Raw genomic sequence first — 16,014 nt, 5'->3', positions numbered from 1 at the left:
ATATTTTAGAGCAAAATTGTCTCCCAGTCACTTAGGGACATGATTTGTTTGTGGCAAGCTGAAAGCATGAGGCTTTTGGTTTTGCTGGAGATGAGAACAAAGTTTTCTGGTTTGGATTTTTTACCTTTGAACTTAGGTATATAGGCTTTCTACTCTTGGAAGTGAAATGAAATCAAGATATGACAGGAATGACGAGTTCTTCCAAAACAGATGTTCACATGTGAATGCTTTCTTCATGTGCCTCGAGAAAATCCCTAATATCGCTGCTCTGAGTGGGAACAAGCCTTCCAAGTATAACTGAAAATACGAGCACATGAAACTGAAAAACCAGTCCCACTGAGTGAAACATCTTTTGGGTCAGCCTGGAAGATAGTTCTTTTAATTTTACTCTTAAGTTTGATCCAGGGAAATACGTGAAAGTACATGTTCAGTTCTACCAAACTATAATAAATGATGCAGTTCTCACAACGATGTTGAAAATTTTAAAATTTATCTACTTCTTTTGGAGACATAGGTTGTATTTCTGAAAAGTTGGATGCATCAGAACAGCATTAGTTCCTCTTACACTTAAGAACTTAGCATGTTTTCAGTCTGCTAATTGCTAGTATGCCAACCTGTAATGCATTGCATTCATCATGGTGGATATTGTACAGATCTAGTCACTGGCTGACAGAAACGGACTTCTGCTCTATTCTGAAGATCTCTCTGCACCTCCCTCAAAACAAGCAAAAAGAATGGACTGCTGTTTCAGTTAACTCCTCCTGCTTTTATTCCACAGAATACTTATTACCCTTTTGTGATCATAAAGCCACTTTTTTTAGGAGATGGCAACTTTTTTGAGTCAGTATTCATTCCAGGACATGCACTTGGGGTATCCATTATCAAGAATGCAAATAAGCTAAAACTTAAGAAATTGGATACTTGCTATTGTTGTCTGGGGGAAAAAAAAAAAACCAACAAACCAAACCAAACAAACGGAAAACCCCAAACAAACCTTTGTTTTCTGTATACTTTTTGATTCCAAGAAACCTTGGAGTATAAGATGGTGTCTTGTTTTTATGAACCCTTTATTCTCACTCTGTTAAGATTACCAAATCAGATTACTTTTGCACGTGTATAAAAAGATAGCAAGAAATAGAGAAGCTGTCTTGGTAGAAATAGTTTTAAAATATTTGTTTTGCAGCATGATTCCGGAATGGAGTGCACTCCAGGAGAGTCCAAGAACTTGGGACAGAAAGAAAACGGCAATTATATCATGTATGCAAGAGCTACATCTGGGGACAAACTTAACAACAACAAGTTCTCTATCTGTAGCATTCGAAATATCAGCCAAGTTCTTGAGAAAAAGAGAAATAATTGTTTTGTTGGTATGTATTTAGTCATCCTGAAAGCAGAATGGCTAAGCTATTACTATTATGCTTAATTAGAAATGTATTTTGTTAATTTTTATTTTATTTTTTAATTTATCTTACTCATACTATTTTTTTTTTCGTTTACTGAAAGATTCTGTAAGTAAAGAACTGAATTTGAGATCTGGAGTACTGTGTAAAGCTCTGGGCTCCCAAGTACAGGAAAGACATGGACGTATTGGAGTGAGTTCAGCAAAGGACCAAAAGATTATTAAGGGATTGGAGTATCTGACATATGAGGGGAGGCTGTGAGAACTGAGACTGTTTAGTCTGGAGAAGAGAAGACTGGGGAGAGGGGTGCTCTTGCCTGTCTTTATAAATTCCTGGTGGAAGGGAGTAAAGAAAACAGGGCCAGACTGTTTCCAGTTATGCCCAGTGAAAGGACAAGAGGTAAGGAGCACAAGTGAAAATAGACGATATTCTATTTAAACATTTAAAAAAAAATAAGAATTTTGGAGGAATTTTCCTTCTGGAGTCTGTGATGTGTGAGCTCTCACAAATTTTGTGAGATTGTGCAGCGAATAGGTTTGGATTTTGGAATAGTAGTAGTTCACCCCAGTACCATCAGCTTTTGCCTTAAAGTCCTCAGACTCTGTTAAAGGAGACGGACTGCAAGAAAGGATGCTGCTCCATTGGAGGCTTAGCAGAAAACTTCCTCTTACTGCTGTTGATTTCCTATCCACACAAGAAACTCCCACTGTTATCAGCAGAAACCTTTTACTCAGAGGCTTAAAATTCTATGAATTGTAGGAATGACTAAGCTGGGTGGCAAGCAAATAATGCAAGTTGACTTGAGCCCTAGTCCGAAGTCCATCTTGACCAGGCATTTTCAGTCACGATTAGCTGGATGCTGTTGCAAGTCAAGTTAACACTTACAAGTCTATCTGCATATTCTTTGTACTGCTTTGTGCATAAATATACTGGTATTTTTCAGAGTCTGGTCAACCCATCTGTGGTAATGGACTGGTCGAACAAGGAGAGCAGTGTGATTGTGGATACAGTGACCAGTGTAAAGATGAATGCTGTTATGATGCAAACCAATCAGAAGATAAAAAATGCAAGTTAAAACCAGGCAAATACTGCAGGTATTGTGCACATCTGTGACAGTACACTTTAATTTTGGGCATTTATTGTTAGCTATAATTGGTATTTTAGAATCTGTATCTGTTTACCCGCACTATTCTTAAAGTATTTATTTTGTTTAAAATGCCTTATACAGTGACTGAGAAGTTCATAAACACAATTATGCTATGCAATTCTTGGTGCTAATTGTAGCTTGCTTTCCCTTAGATGACTGTTCTCTAGCCTTTGAAAAAACATATACGGCACTGGATTGTATCAATGCTAACATATCCTGATACTTAGTGCAGACAAATATGTGTTGAAATTCTGTTATCTTCATTGGAAATGTGTTGTGCAGAAGTCTTGCAAAAACTGATTAGGAAAAACATAACCAGGATGCTGTTTTTACAATATGTACAGGAAAGTATTAATTGCCCAAAGGATAATGGAGGATATTATGAAATTGGATCCTATCCTAGTGCCATTTCTACAGCGTTGCCTAACTGGAAGATGACTGAAGGATATAGTTGATCTTTTTTTTTTTTTTTTTAAAATGCTTGTTGTATAAATTATATTAAACTATGTTTTTAAGTCACCTTGTATCCTGGCAGCGTTGTGTACACAGTGACTTATAAGAGGAACTTCTAAAGATCGTAAGACTTACAGTGAAGTAAGTCAACTTCTATCTTTTAGTTCCGTGACTTAAGATACATGTTAAATTTTTACCTCATCTGAAAACTTAAGTGGATTTTTTTCACATGAAAGGTGTGAGCTTTTGTTCTTCTCTAGAGGTAGGCATAAATCTAATGTCTGGTTAGACTCTTAGTAATTTTCTCTTCATCTTTGGCTATTATTTTTAAGTCTAAACCAGCTCAACTTTTTAATACAACATACACAATTTTGTTCTGCCCTAAACTTTCCTGCCCTAAAAATGATTTTTGTCATCCTGGGAGTGGAAGTAAAAGTAGTATCTACTGTTAAAATGTATTTGACAATGTAGACATGGTAGAAGGACCATCCTCTGTGAATTCATAGTTGCAGTAATTTTGCTTGGTTTTCCCCCCTCCTGGTAAATTCTTATTTCTGCCAAAATAAAGGCCTTACATTGTCTTGTTTTATAATTGGCTTCTGAGATTTTATGTGCACCTATGGTGAGGAGCTGTTTCCTTCTGAGTACACCAGGTGCCACCGCCACCTCCTTTCTTTGCTCTCTTGTGTTCAGCTGACTGTAGTGTAGCTTTATGCCCTGTCTTAAATATGAATTGCTGCATCATTTTTGTTTTAGGATTCTATTTTTTCCAGTTCTATTAAGACTGAAAATTTTGCTGTACAAAGAGGTTTCCAAAGACATGTAAAGCAAATCCAGGTGTAAGAATGGATTACATAAATAACATGTTAAAGTACATTTTAGGAAAACTATGGTATTTATCCAGCTGCTTTACATGTCTTTTAGTTGTTTTCATGTGTGACGCAAGAGTGATTTTTCTTAGCATACAATAGTTTCAAAATAGCGAGATCCTGACCTGCAGAAGGTCTGTCCTATCTTCTGGTGTCCACTGAATACCAACGAACATACTGTGAATAGTGTTGAGATACAGAATAATTTGAGATGAGAACTCAGGAGGCTTAGCTTTAATCAAGTAGTTACATATGTTTTATAACCTTCACTCTTCTGCTGCTTGTAATGGCATATGTGCTCAAACACAGACTCAGAAAGAGAAATGATTGTTTCCTGCTGTTTCACCAGATACACTGGGGTGATATACTGGTGTATATAGCATAAGGGGCTCAGATGCTTTGATGTCTGTGACAGAAAGGATACCAAGTGTTTTGGGGGAACCAGTGAAGCTATATGGCTTCTTTGACAAATCTTTTCTTCCCCCAAAATTTGTTTGTATGCTGACTGTGATTTCTGATATTAGATCTGACCTGTCTCCTTCCCTTTTCTTACATTCCCCCACAATGTAAGTGGTATGGCTGCAGAAAGTAGGAAAAAAAGAAATTCTTACGGATATTAATTGGTGACAGATAAATCTTGACTTATTTATTACACTGAAACTGATACTATCAAACTAATCAGTTGTTCCTGAATTAATTTTGCCAACTTGCTAATTGAATGTTTTATATATACAAACTTTGAAATGCTGTTATTTTCTATGTATTTTAATTTAAAACGTGCTTGTACTGTTTTTCTAATACAATGCAAATAGCTTAATTGGTTACTACAATGACTAAGAAATCTGTACTCAGTGCCTTTTGTTACCTTAAGGGACGGAAAAAATTATTTTCAATTCACATTTTGCTTACCACAAATCAGAAATATGTTGAGTCTTTGAGTAGGTTTCAGGATGAATAGTTCTTCTGGAATCATTCATGCTTTTTCTTTATATCCATGTTTTCTGTTTATTTCTAGCCCTAGTCAAGGCCCCTGCTGTACTGCACAGTGTAATTTCAAACTGAAGACTGATAAGTGTCGAAATGATTCTGACTGTGCAAGAGAAGGAATGTGTAATGGTGTCAGTGCTCTCTGTCCAGCATCTGAGCCTAAAACAAACTTCACAGATTGCAACAGGCACACACAAGTTTGCATAAATGGGGTATGTTTTTTTACAATCATATGCAACTGCAGTAGTTTATTGCAAGGCACTGTATTATGAAGTGATGTAGTTTCAATACTTAATGGAGAAGAGTTTAAGATTAATTTCTTTTTTCAATAAAAATGTTTGATTTATTGGTTTCAATCAAAATAACGGTGAAGGTACACCAAATATTAAGAAGCAGGTAACAAATATCAAGCTAGCTTTACTATTTGAGAAAGTTCCATTTAAAGTTTTTTTTTTAAAAATCAGGAATATTTATTTCCTAGTTCCATCTCTTCATTTTTCTTTAGGATTGGTCAAGTAATTTTGTTGCCTTAGAAAATTAGATATGCTATCCATACATGTTGAATTTGGTTTAATAAAAATATACAGTTCCTCCACCTATGTGCATGTAACGCAGATGTGCAAGCATATAGAATTACTCTGAACTGCCATTAGTTTCCTGGGTTAAAGAGTCCATGGCAGTTGCTATGAAATATTGATGGGAAGTCTCCTACAAATTGATCTATGTTTACTTGGAAGCAGAAACAAGCAAAAGTAACGCTCTTGAAGAGCTGTAACTTGTGTTGCTGTAAGTCTCTGTTTTCCGCAGTCCAGGTTTTTAATCAAATGATACTGCTTGTAATAATTTTTCAGCTAATTCAGAGTCATCTTAAAGATAGAGGAATTGTCTTTATATAGTTACTTGATTTTGAAACAAGATTATAAATACACTGAATTTTTTTTATTATAATTTAAAGGGTCCTCCCACAGTGGAATTAAATACAGAATCTTTCCTGCCATTAATTTGTATTACTATTTTTTGAGAGAAAATATTTTTGAAGACATGCTTTTGATTTATTTTCCTAACCACGGTTTTGAGTATCATGTTTCAGTGTGAATTGCAGTGCTGTGAGTGTTTTGCAGGGTACTCGGAGGCCCTAAAAGAAGATACAGTGTTAAAAAATAAAATAGGGTAAATCACCTTTAAAAAAATTATCAAATAAGCCTGAACACTGCAATTGAATAACTGTAATAAATTTTTTGTTTTATAAACTTTGGAAGAAATTCAAGCTATTATTTTTATTGAGAAGCATCTTTAGACCTACAATTATGCTTTCAGCTATTAAGAATTAATATCTTTCCTAATGTCAGTGTGCTTAAAAGTGGACTTGATTTTTGTGTTCTCATGCTTTTGTCTCAAACAGCAATGTGCTGGCTCTATCTGTGAGAAGTATGGCTTGGAGGAATGCACATGCGCTAGTTCAGATGGCAAGGACGATAGAGAATTGTGTCATGTCTGCTGCATGAGAAAAAGTAAGATTTGTCTGAATTGTAAGCATAAATATAGCAGTATTTGAGGAATCTTCTCATGGTGTTTATATTTCAGTTTTTGTTAACTTGAGAGCATACTGCGATTTTGTTCATACTTAGTTTCAGATAGGCGTTGCATTGTATTTTGTAGGAAATAAACAATATATTTTGGGTTTTTACAGATTAATAGAGACTTGAAATTTTTCAAAAGCATTTTGAGCAATTGAACACCAAGGTATTTGTGCACATATGTTTTAATACAATAACAGTTTGATTAATCTAATTTGTATTCATTTTTCAGTGGACCCAGCTACTTGTGCAAGTACAGGCTCTAACCAGTGGGAGAAACACTTTGGTCGTAAAACTATTACTTTGCAACCTGGATCTCCTTGTAATGATTTCAAAGGCTACTGTGATGTATTTATGAGGTGTCGACTAGTAGATGCTGATGGTCCTCTAGCTAGATTAAAGAAAGCAATTTTTAATCCGGAACTATATGAAAATATTGCAGAGTGGATTGTGGTAAGTATTTTTTTTTATCTTACCAGTCTAATACAAAATTTTCTTGTTAATCAATATTCACAATTGGTAAGTGTTGCTGTGTATATACAGTACTTCAGCATTCTTTGAAGTATTATCAGTGCTTGTTTTACTAGTTTTTCTATAAGCACCTTGAGTGTAGCAAATAAGTTTGACAGATTGAAGGGGATGGAAACAAATAAATAACAAATAAACAAGTAAATATTTTGTGCAAATACCTCTATTCACTCCACTGTCTGTTTTGGTGTTAATGTTCAGGTTTTTAATTTACTGGGTTTTCCCATTTTAAATCTTCATATTTGAATGCTCTGATATCTTTTAAGGAGCTAAATATATTGATCTCTAGCATTTCTTATTTTTATTGCACTAGATGACACTTTCCTAATAATAGACTGGGAGGAGAGCTACAACAAAACACTGTTATAGAGCTGCATAGTCAATTTTGTGTAAGCTATTGATTTGTTATAGGCTTATATAGCTCTGTTGGTAGTGTATCTTCTGTGAAATACTCTTCTGATAATAATAGAATGAATCTGAAATATTTGGGGGTTTTTTTTGTGTAAGAACTTTGGGGACTTTTTTCTTTAAAATGTTGTGGTCTTTTAAGTGATGTTTCAGAACAGCTTTTTGATGACTTTTAAAAGGCAAAGGGAAGCCATATTCAATGACCCCTGTCTCTTGTGCATGTGTGCCAGCCCCCTAAAAATCTTTTTTTTTTTTAATGTTTTTAGGCTTATTGGTGGGCAGTGTTGCTTATGGGAATTGCCTTGATCATGTTAATGGCTGGTTTCATTAAGATATGCAGTGTTCATACTCCAAGCAGTAATCCAAAGTTGCCTCCTCATAAACCGCTTCCAGGTGAGTACATCAGGTAATTAAATTTATAAAGAAATGTTTTATCCTCAACTGTTTTGTTCTAAAGCGAAATTTCAGGTGTCCCAATGTACAGTTCTTAGTCTAGCACTGTGAAACTACAAATGGAATTCATGCCAGTGAAACAATTAATAAAAATGTAACTCTTGCCTTTTTTTCCTACAACATAATACGCATATCAAAAGAAAGCTTTGAAGACTTTTTCTAAGTCAGAGTTCCTTTTATTTCCTATTCCATGCTACATTTTATAAGAATCTGCCTGTTTAAGGAACTACTGTTGAGATAATAAAATGTATTCTGTAAATACTCCATGCAGTTAATCATCTATTTAAAACCTTGCAGGTCTAAATCTGAAACCTTTCAGAAAAATAGTTATATTTAATTTGCATGGCCGGAGCAATTTTTCTGGAAATCATTTCTTTTTTAAAATTCATTTTAATAATATGTTCCTTTCTTTGAAACAGGCACTTTAAAAAGGAGGAGACCGCCACAAACCACTCAGCCACCACAGCGGCAAAGGCCCCGAGAGAGTTATCAGATGGGACATATGCGACGTTGACTGCAGCTTTTTGCCTTGGTTCTTCCTAGTGCCTACAATGGGAAAACTCACTCCAAAGAAAACCTAATAAGTCATTGTCCCCAGTCTAAGTTTCAAAAATTGAAGAGGGAAAAAAAAAAGCGTGATATGCCCTCAAAACAAGTGGAAATAGTTAATTTTTAATGAGCAACTCTTCCAGCTCAAAAAGAAGAAAAGTGTTTTTCTTGCGTATTTTTAATTTAGTGGCACAAAGTCCTGGAGTATTGTGATTCTTTCTCCCTTCTGTACTCTTCATTGCTGCAATTTCTTCACTTGCAGGCAAATATGGCTGTAGTAAAACTTTACTCAAGAATTGAAAAAAAATATATATTTTTCAACTGCCAGACAAGGCTAGGAAGCTGGACCACCTCAGCAATGGAGACATTACTTGTCAATGTATATACATTGTTATATGCAGACATGTATTTCTAACGTACACCCGTACTTGTGTGCAATTGTAAACAAGAGAATTGCAATATGGATGTTTCTTTGTATTATAAAACTTTTCCGCTATTAATGAAGAAATTACTGTTTAATTGACATACTCAGGATAACAGAGGATGATGGTGTGTAATGGTCAAGGATCCTGTGATGCTTTACACAGCAATTTGGAATCAAATCAAACTTTTTTTATCATGATCAAAGTTGTTTCAAGCACTCATTTCATCTTTATCAAACAGCTGCTAAGACATAGCATACAAGATTGAATGGTCTTTTAGAGATATAACAGGTGTTCTGCAAACTTTGCAAATGCCAGAATGTTTCAAAAATGTTTTATATAAGTGTCTAATTTCTTGTAGCTCAGCACAAATATTTTTAATTTGTCTGATTATTCAGTTAAATAATGAATAGTTAGATGAAATATTTCCGTGCTTTATTAGAAAATTCTGCCTGTTATACAACTTGTTTTAAAAATTGCAACCAGTTTATTTGGGCTGTTCAGATATTCTTACAGTATGATAATTAAGTTCGTGTTCTGAGGGATGTGGAAAGAAAGAAAAGCTGTAGGGTTTTTATTTTCTTTTTTAATTTATCAGATATTTGGATAACTTTTCAGCATGATACTGTTGATTGATAACCACTAAAGTAGAGTGATTTGCCCAGCTACTGTGGCAGAGTTAAAATTGTAGTTAGGACTACCAATTTTCCCACGTTTTATACCAGTAGTGAAGTTCAACAGCACAATGTCCCATTCCAAAGTTTTTACTACGAATGTAAATAATTGGCATTTTTGAAAGAGGAAACAAAAGATGTCTTAAGGTGCTTACTGCTATGCAGGAGATGAAAGGGGGCATTACAAAATGTTTAAGCTTGTGATATATTTATTGTTTGTTTTCCAAAAGCACCAAGCTAATTAGAGATGCAAGTGGCTATAATTTTCCTGGCTTTGCTTAGGAGAAAATTTACTAAGGGTTGGACAGGCTTCCTTTGTTTGGTTTTTTTTGTTGTTTTTGTTTTGTTTTTTTAAGAGTATAAGGTTTACACAATCATTCTCATAATGTGACGCAAGCCAGCAAGGCCAAAAATGTTACAGAATATAATGGGATCTCTTCCTTGTAAACTTGTACAGTATGTGGTAACTTTTTCAAAATACAGCTTTTTGTACATGGTTTAGAGACAAATTTTGTACATGAAACCCCAAGTCCAATAGACTATATAAATAATTCTAAATGATCTTAACTAGTTAGAAGTGTATGTAGTTGCTTTTAAGTCATTTTAAATACATTTGTTTTACGACTGTGCAAAGATTGGAAGTGGGTTTGCATTTCTAAAATGGTGACTTTTATTCAGCAAGAGTTCTTAGTAACTTCTTGAGTGTGGTAGACTTTGGAACATGTAAATTTTTTGCCTGTAATGTTATCCTGTGGTAGGATTTTGGCAGACAAATGCTGCCCTATTTTATTTTGAGTCTAAGTTAAATGTTTTCTGAAAACAGAAATGTGCACTGAACTCTCCACTGCAAGTCAAGATGTGGTAAAACCGAAAGAAAGTTCAAGACAATGAAATGGAATACTACTGTCGATTTCATGTCCACTGTGTTTTATACAGTATCTTTTTTGTTCACTTTGGAAATTTTTACTAAAAATGCAAAAAATAAAGTATTGTGCAAAGATATGTAAGGTTTTTTTGAAACTTGAAATGCATTAATAAATAGACTTGATGAAATCATCTTCTGAAGATCCATTTACTTTTTGAACCCTGAAAACAAAAAGGAATACACAGATTCTACTTCTACTTAATTTCTGGCTTTTGCTGGAAAGGGGCTGTCATGACAAAAAGTAATTGTACTATCTTTACGCTATCAAAGTGCACCTCCCAATTTTAATATCATACAGTTAAATGTAAGAGCAAATGTTTTTGGGTAACCTTTTTAAGGAAAAGCCCTAAAGTTACCTTTAAATTACTTGTTTGATCACAGGAATAAAGCTTTCTCTATTCTTACCTTCCAAACGGAAACTAGTTGCTGGTGGGGTATTCAAGCCTGGCACCATAGCTACTTAATGATACCTTCTGAAATAAATATATTTTTGAAGAGGAATACTGGAATTAACATGCAATTCTCAATGCACAACTGATAGATAAGACTTTTAGAAGGAGCAAACTTGCTTTTTGCAATGTGTTTTAAAACTGCTGGGCTGAGTCTCTGTGTTTTTGTGTGTGGTATAGTTGATTTAAGTGATAAGACTGCTTTTAAAAGCCAAGTCCTGCCAGCTACTCTTTCATTCTTAGGGCTGTTTGTTGAGAATGGCCTGCTTAGACATCTGTTTCCCTAACTGAGCAGCATAGGCTTTGATGTAATCAAAGCATACTCAGAGTTCCTTCCTTGCAGTACTTCCCCCCCGCCCGCCCCCCGACTCTTTTTATAGAAGTGCTTCCCCTTGTAGCTAAATAGTGCTGTCAGGGCAAAAGGTGTTAAAATCGGTTGGAGCAGAGCCCTTCTACAAATCAGCATCATAGGTGCCTAATAGGTGGTTGCATTTAAATTTCTGCCTAGGAATGCAAACCAGAGGGGTAGAAATAATGCCTAAGCATCTAAAACACAGATTTTGTATATATTTTTAAATGTGTTTGGGGAAAACAACTGAGTACATAAATAGTTTTCTAACTAATATTTGACCTAATAATCTCTAGTTGTAGCTATTCATTTATTCATCTTCTATTTCTTAATGTTTTAGTCATTAAATGTATACATTCACCTCTGGTGTAGAAGCATGTGTAGTCAGAATGGTGTGAATATGGGAAGAGCAGCAAACTCCTCTTAAGCTATGAAACTTTATACCATACAGGTTGTAAGTCAATGATATAGTTTGCCTTTTAATTAATGTTCCAATATTTCTCTCAGGAAAGAGACACAAAAAGGAGGAAAGATTTTTAGTTCTGAATATTGGAGGCTCATTAATACAGAGAGGTGATTAAAAGGACAGCAGTCATTACGTCGTGCTAAGCTGTGCTTGCTCTGGCAGGAGTAGCCTCCTGATGGCTTTCAAGGTCTTGATTCAGTTGTTTGGAGTGAGACAGGAAATAATTCCAAAGAGCACTAAGTAAGGCACCACTATAGGCACTTGCAGTTGTAGATATGACTTCAGTATTATGTTCAGGCATTGTAAGACTTTGAGTATGCTGCATGTGGGCTTTATTTAATTTTTATATTAGAAATTAGTGTAATGGCTATCAAAACACAGGGACAGGATTTATTTGGACAAATGATTTGTGAAAAATGACATCAGAATAAGTATCTTCATATCTGCAAGAGTTCAAATACTGAATGTTCTTTTAATTTTCCTATTTGACTTTTTAAAAGTTTTCAAATTGTCGTATCTGAGGATATACTAGCTTGTTTCAGTTGAACTGGAGAATGTTTTTTCCCCAGAAACTGTGGAAGTCCTCAAACTGCAGTATCCCTGTTACTTAAGTTTCAGCACACTGTAGACATCTCTGACCTTTTTTCCACGTGCTTTTCCTGAACTAATGCTTTCACGCTTGTTTCTCCTAAAGTTTAGACCCCTTTATTGTCCTTCTTACCCAGTAAGTGATAGTAATGTGAAAGAAATGCCGATTTTAGTGTCTAAAATGTTTCTAAGTGTGTTAGGATGTGTAACTACAGGGAAATAATGACTTGAAAGGCTCTGTGAATATGTATGTTTTACGTACAAAATCTCATTAAAAGCTGTCTCAGTCAACTCTCTTGTGTTTTTTTTTTCAGGTGTAGCAACACTAACATCATAGTTACTGCACTGGAGAAGAAGCACAGTCCAGTTCTTTCTCGCCTTTGCCTCTTGGTCTGTCATCCTTCAATATCTTCTGAACAAAGCCTTTTTTGAGGATTGGGGGTAGGATTTGGTTCAGGAAGCTTACAAAGTTCATAGCTTAGAAAGTTGGTGATAACCAATGTTGTAGATGCAATTCCAATGACAGTATTTCAATTCTTCTATGAATAGATAAGTATTTTATAAACAAAACAACCCTAAACGTAAGAAGTAAAAGTGGCAGATCTTTAGCTTTTTCCAGAAGCAAAAATTAAATTCTAGGAACAATCTAGGGAGATGCATAACTTGAATTAGCCACACACGCATATTTCTCTCTCTCTGTTCTCTCCCTGTCTCATTTTTCATTGTGCTTTGGAAAACTAAAATGGCCACATTGTCATTTGTTCCTTGTCTGTCATTCTTCAGGACACAGTCCATTTTAACTTCATGCCCCTAAAAATGTTGTCACTGGGTCTCTAGCAATTGAGTCTCTCCAGTGGATTATAGCCATGACAAATGTTAAAAAAAAAAAAAAAAAAAAAAAATTAAAAAATGTCTGGTGCTACTTAACTCTTTCAGGGATACTTATTGCTGAAATTTCCCTCTTCTGTGTGTGCTCCTGTTTTGACTTTTGGCTATTGTATTTAAGTGATCAATTTTTATATAAACACAGAACATATTACAGAGCTTTAATAAAATAATGTTAGGAAATTTAAGTATTGGGGATAGTAACCTGAAGCATGGAATTAACCACTTAAATTTTTGACATAGAAGGTAGAAATGCATTTCATGTTTAAAAAACCAATTTGCTTCATTGAGCAAAATCTGTTAAAGCACAAACCTTCATTTTCAGTGAAGATCTAAAGATTCTTTTACATGGAATTTGTGTCTAAATCTAAAACTTTTCTCCTAATCAAGGTGCTACTCCAAGTGGCCATCTTAAATATCAGATCAGCTTCTGAAATTTACACCTCAGGAAGGACAGCCATTCTCATTTGAAAAGTAAGTATGCTTCAGTTCCCATCATATTTAGTCAGCCTTTCTGTTTCTGTATTGAATATTCCTGTTTGTTTAAAGGAATGGTAGTTATTGAAAACAGCTTTTAAAAGTTAGAAGTTAATATTCTGAATGGTTGGCAAAGATGCTTGCATTCAACATGTGATCACTGTTCATTGCTTGCAGGATTGCTAGCTCTGCTTAACTTGTTCTTTTGTCATGCTTTTTAAATAAATCTCACTTTAATCCTGATAACATCTGTATATTTTGATTCAAAATTCCCTGCAGTGTCTTGGTATGGAAGATATGCTTTGCTCCAGGTCTTAGGACCATCTTGAACCATTTTTTACCATTTAGAGAACATTTAAAACAAATTACATTCAGAATACAGAGTTGTAGAAACATAATTTTTAATGAATCTTGTGTTTAGCATTACAAAGTGACAAATTGAATACTCTGACATAGTATTGATTTCTATTTCAGTATGCACTAACTATAAAATAAAAATAATCGGAGACAATAATGTTTCTTTATATAGTTTATATTCTGACATAGGAAACAAGAGAATTGTATATGTTTGAATTTATAAAGTTTGTTTATATGCACTGAAGATGTTTGAGGATTTTACCATTTTCATTTATTCATGCAGTTTCAGATCATGCTAAAATCTGCTATACAGTGATTTAAAATCTAAAAATCTCAGGTCTTATCTGAACAGGTAAATATGATTTTAATGCAAAAGTTAGCTGAAGTTAGTTGTGCTAGAATTGTGTGTGATATACTAAGCATCATTAAAATAATTAAATTACTAGTAATTTAAATCAGTATTTTAATTAGAATAGTTAAACAGCAAAGCATTTTCCAGTAGGACAAAGTTTAGTATAGCATTTTTAGGTGATATTGTTATTTGGCTTGTCATATGGTTATGACAGATAGCTCAAGCATTCTGTATGTTGAGATGCATTTTAGTCTTTGAATGTTACAAAGTAAAAAGTTCAAGCTCTTTGTTAACAATGTTATCTATTTGGGAATATGTTCTTCTATGAATTACTTAACTCCCCCTTCATTAGGAAATAATTTAGGAAAGTTTTAACTGATCGTAGTCACTATTAGTGTTTCAAAGTATTTAATGGGAAATGAGGCTTCTTTTTTCCCTTAAATCCAACAAAATGAAAATTTTCAAAGGCTTATGGCAATGATTCTTTCAAATAGTAATCTTTTTATTTCTAGTGAGCGGGTGTTTTTTAAAACTTTAAACAATTTAAAATTGACAGTTGCTGTTGGTGAAATTGCTCATTGATCACTTTGAGAGTAGGCTCGTAGATAACAAAGCGCATATTTCAACTTACTGTTGCATCACAAAATCTAATTTTTCTAATGTATTTTCTTCACCACCTCTGAAAATATCAGGATATTTAAATTTAATATAGCTGTGTATTTTTAAAATATTTTACTAGATGTATAGTATTTTGAATATATTTTGGTGAGTAGTTGTTTTTTGTGTTCTTGCTCATTTTCTGTTTTGTCTCCGAAAGCGATCTTCACACCTCACAAATGTTTTCTCTTGGGCTGGATGAAGGTGAATGTTGTCAATGCTTTGAGAACAAAATGTCATTCTAGAAAGAAAACACAGCACGTAAGCATAATGTTACTTTTTAGGGCTACTATCTGTATAAAAGCGTGCTCTCTAGATACACTGAATCTGACTTTCTTTATCCTGTCTTTTACAGGAAAGTATCTGATTGTTTTTATAGACTTGTGAGGAAAGAGATGTATCTGGCTGCCACATAGTAAGTACAGAGTAAAAGGAGTAGGCAAATCCTGTGTACTGAGTGCATTATGCTTCCATCTCTTTCCATGTCATACACAGCATGCTGTTCTCCATAGCATACCCTCACAGTGATTTGGTCTTTATATTCCCAGTGGCCATTATAATTGTTTTAACTCTTAATATTACTACTAGGATTGCACTATTTGGCCTGCTAGTACTTAGCTGGACTACTAGTATTTAGTTGTGAGGTTGCTAAAAATCAGTTATGTAGGATGCTAACAATATCAGCAACTACATATGCTACAGAAATGTTTTGCATATTTGGAACTCAAATATGTTGGAATCTGGTATTTTATTGCTCATAATAGTCTGTTTATTAACTACTTTTTAAGTTTATGATGTTATGTTGTATCTAAGTGTTTGTCATTAGATAATCTAACAAAGGAAAATTTATCATGTATATAAATATCATGAACATTGTGAGGTGAAGGTACATGGAGATAAAATATTGTCAACTGTTTGTTCAAATGCTGGAGAAAGCACAGGACAACTCAGAACAAATCTTGTGTTTACTACCTTCTTTTAATATTGAATTTCCAAAATTGCTAATTCTTCAATCCCTGATCATAGAATCATAGAATCATAG

General features: G+C 34.2%; 1 protein-coding gene across 1 annotated transcript in view; it reads left to right on the top strand.

Moving 5' to 3' along the window:
• The window catches only part of ADAM10 (ADAM metallopeptidase domain 10), a gene marked incomplete at its 5' end in the record, with an annotated part of 29,457 nt that extends 18,937 nt beyond the window's left edge, over positions 1 to 10,520 (top strand). The window contains 7 exons of the mRNA XM_009577768.1: positions 1,184 to 1,367; positions 2,344 to 2,494; positions 4,885 to 5,068; positions 6,259 to 6,367; positions 6,666 to 6,886; positions 7,636 to 7,762; positions 8,242 to 10,520. Of these exons, the coding sequence (XP_009576063.1) occupies positions 1,184 to 1,367; positions 2,344 to 2,494; positions 4,885 to 5,068; positions 6,259 to 6,367; positions 6,666 to 6,886; positions 7,636 to 7,762; positions 8,242 to 8,336 (1,071 nt within the window). The remainder of the gene's footprint in view (positions 1 to 1,183; positions 1,368 to 2,343; positions 2,495 to 4,884; positions 5,069 to 6,258; positions 6,368 to 6,665; positions 6,887 to 7,635; positions 7,763 to 8,241) is intronic.
• Between the last annotated feature and the right edge of the window lie 5,494 nt (positions 10,521 to 16,014).

Source organism: Fulmarus glacialis, unplaced genomic scaffold, assembly GCF_000690835.1.
Source record: "Fulmarus glacialis isolate BGI_N327 unplaced genomic scaffold, ASM69083v1 scaffold3615, whole genome shotgun sequence".
NCBI classification, from domain to species: Eukaryota; Metazoa; Chordata; class Aves; order Procellariiformes; family Procellariidae; genus Fulmarus; species Fulmarus glacialis.
Note: the sequence above shows the minus strand (reverse complement) of the source record. Positions and strands in the feature narration are given on the sequence as shown.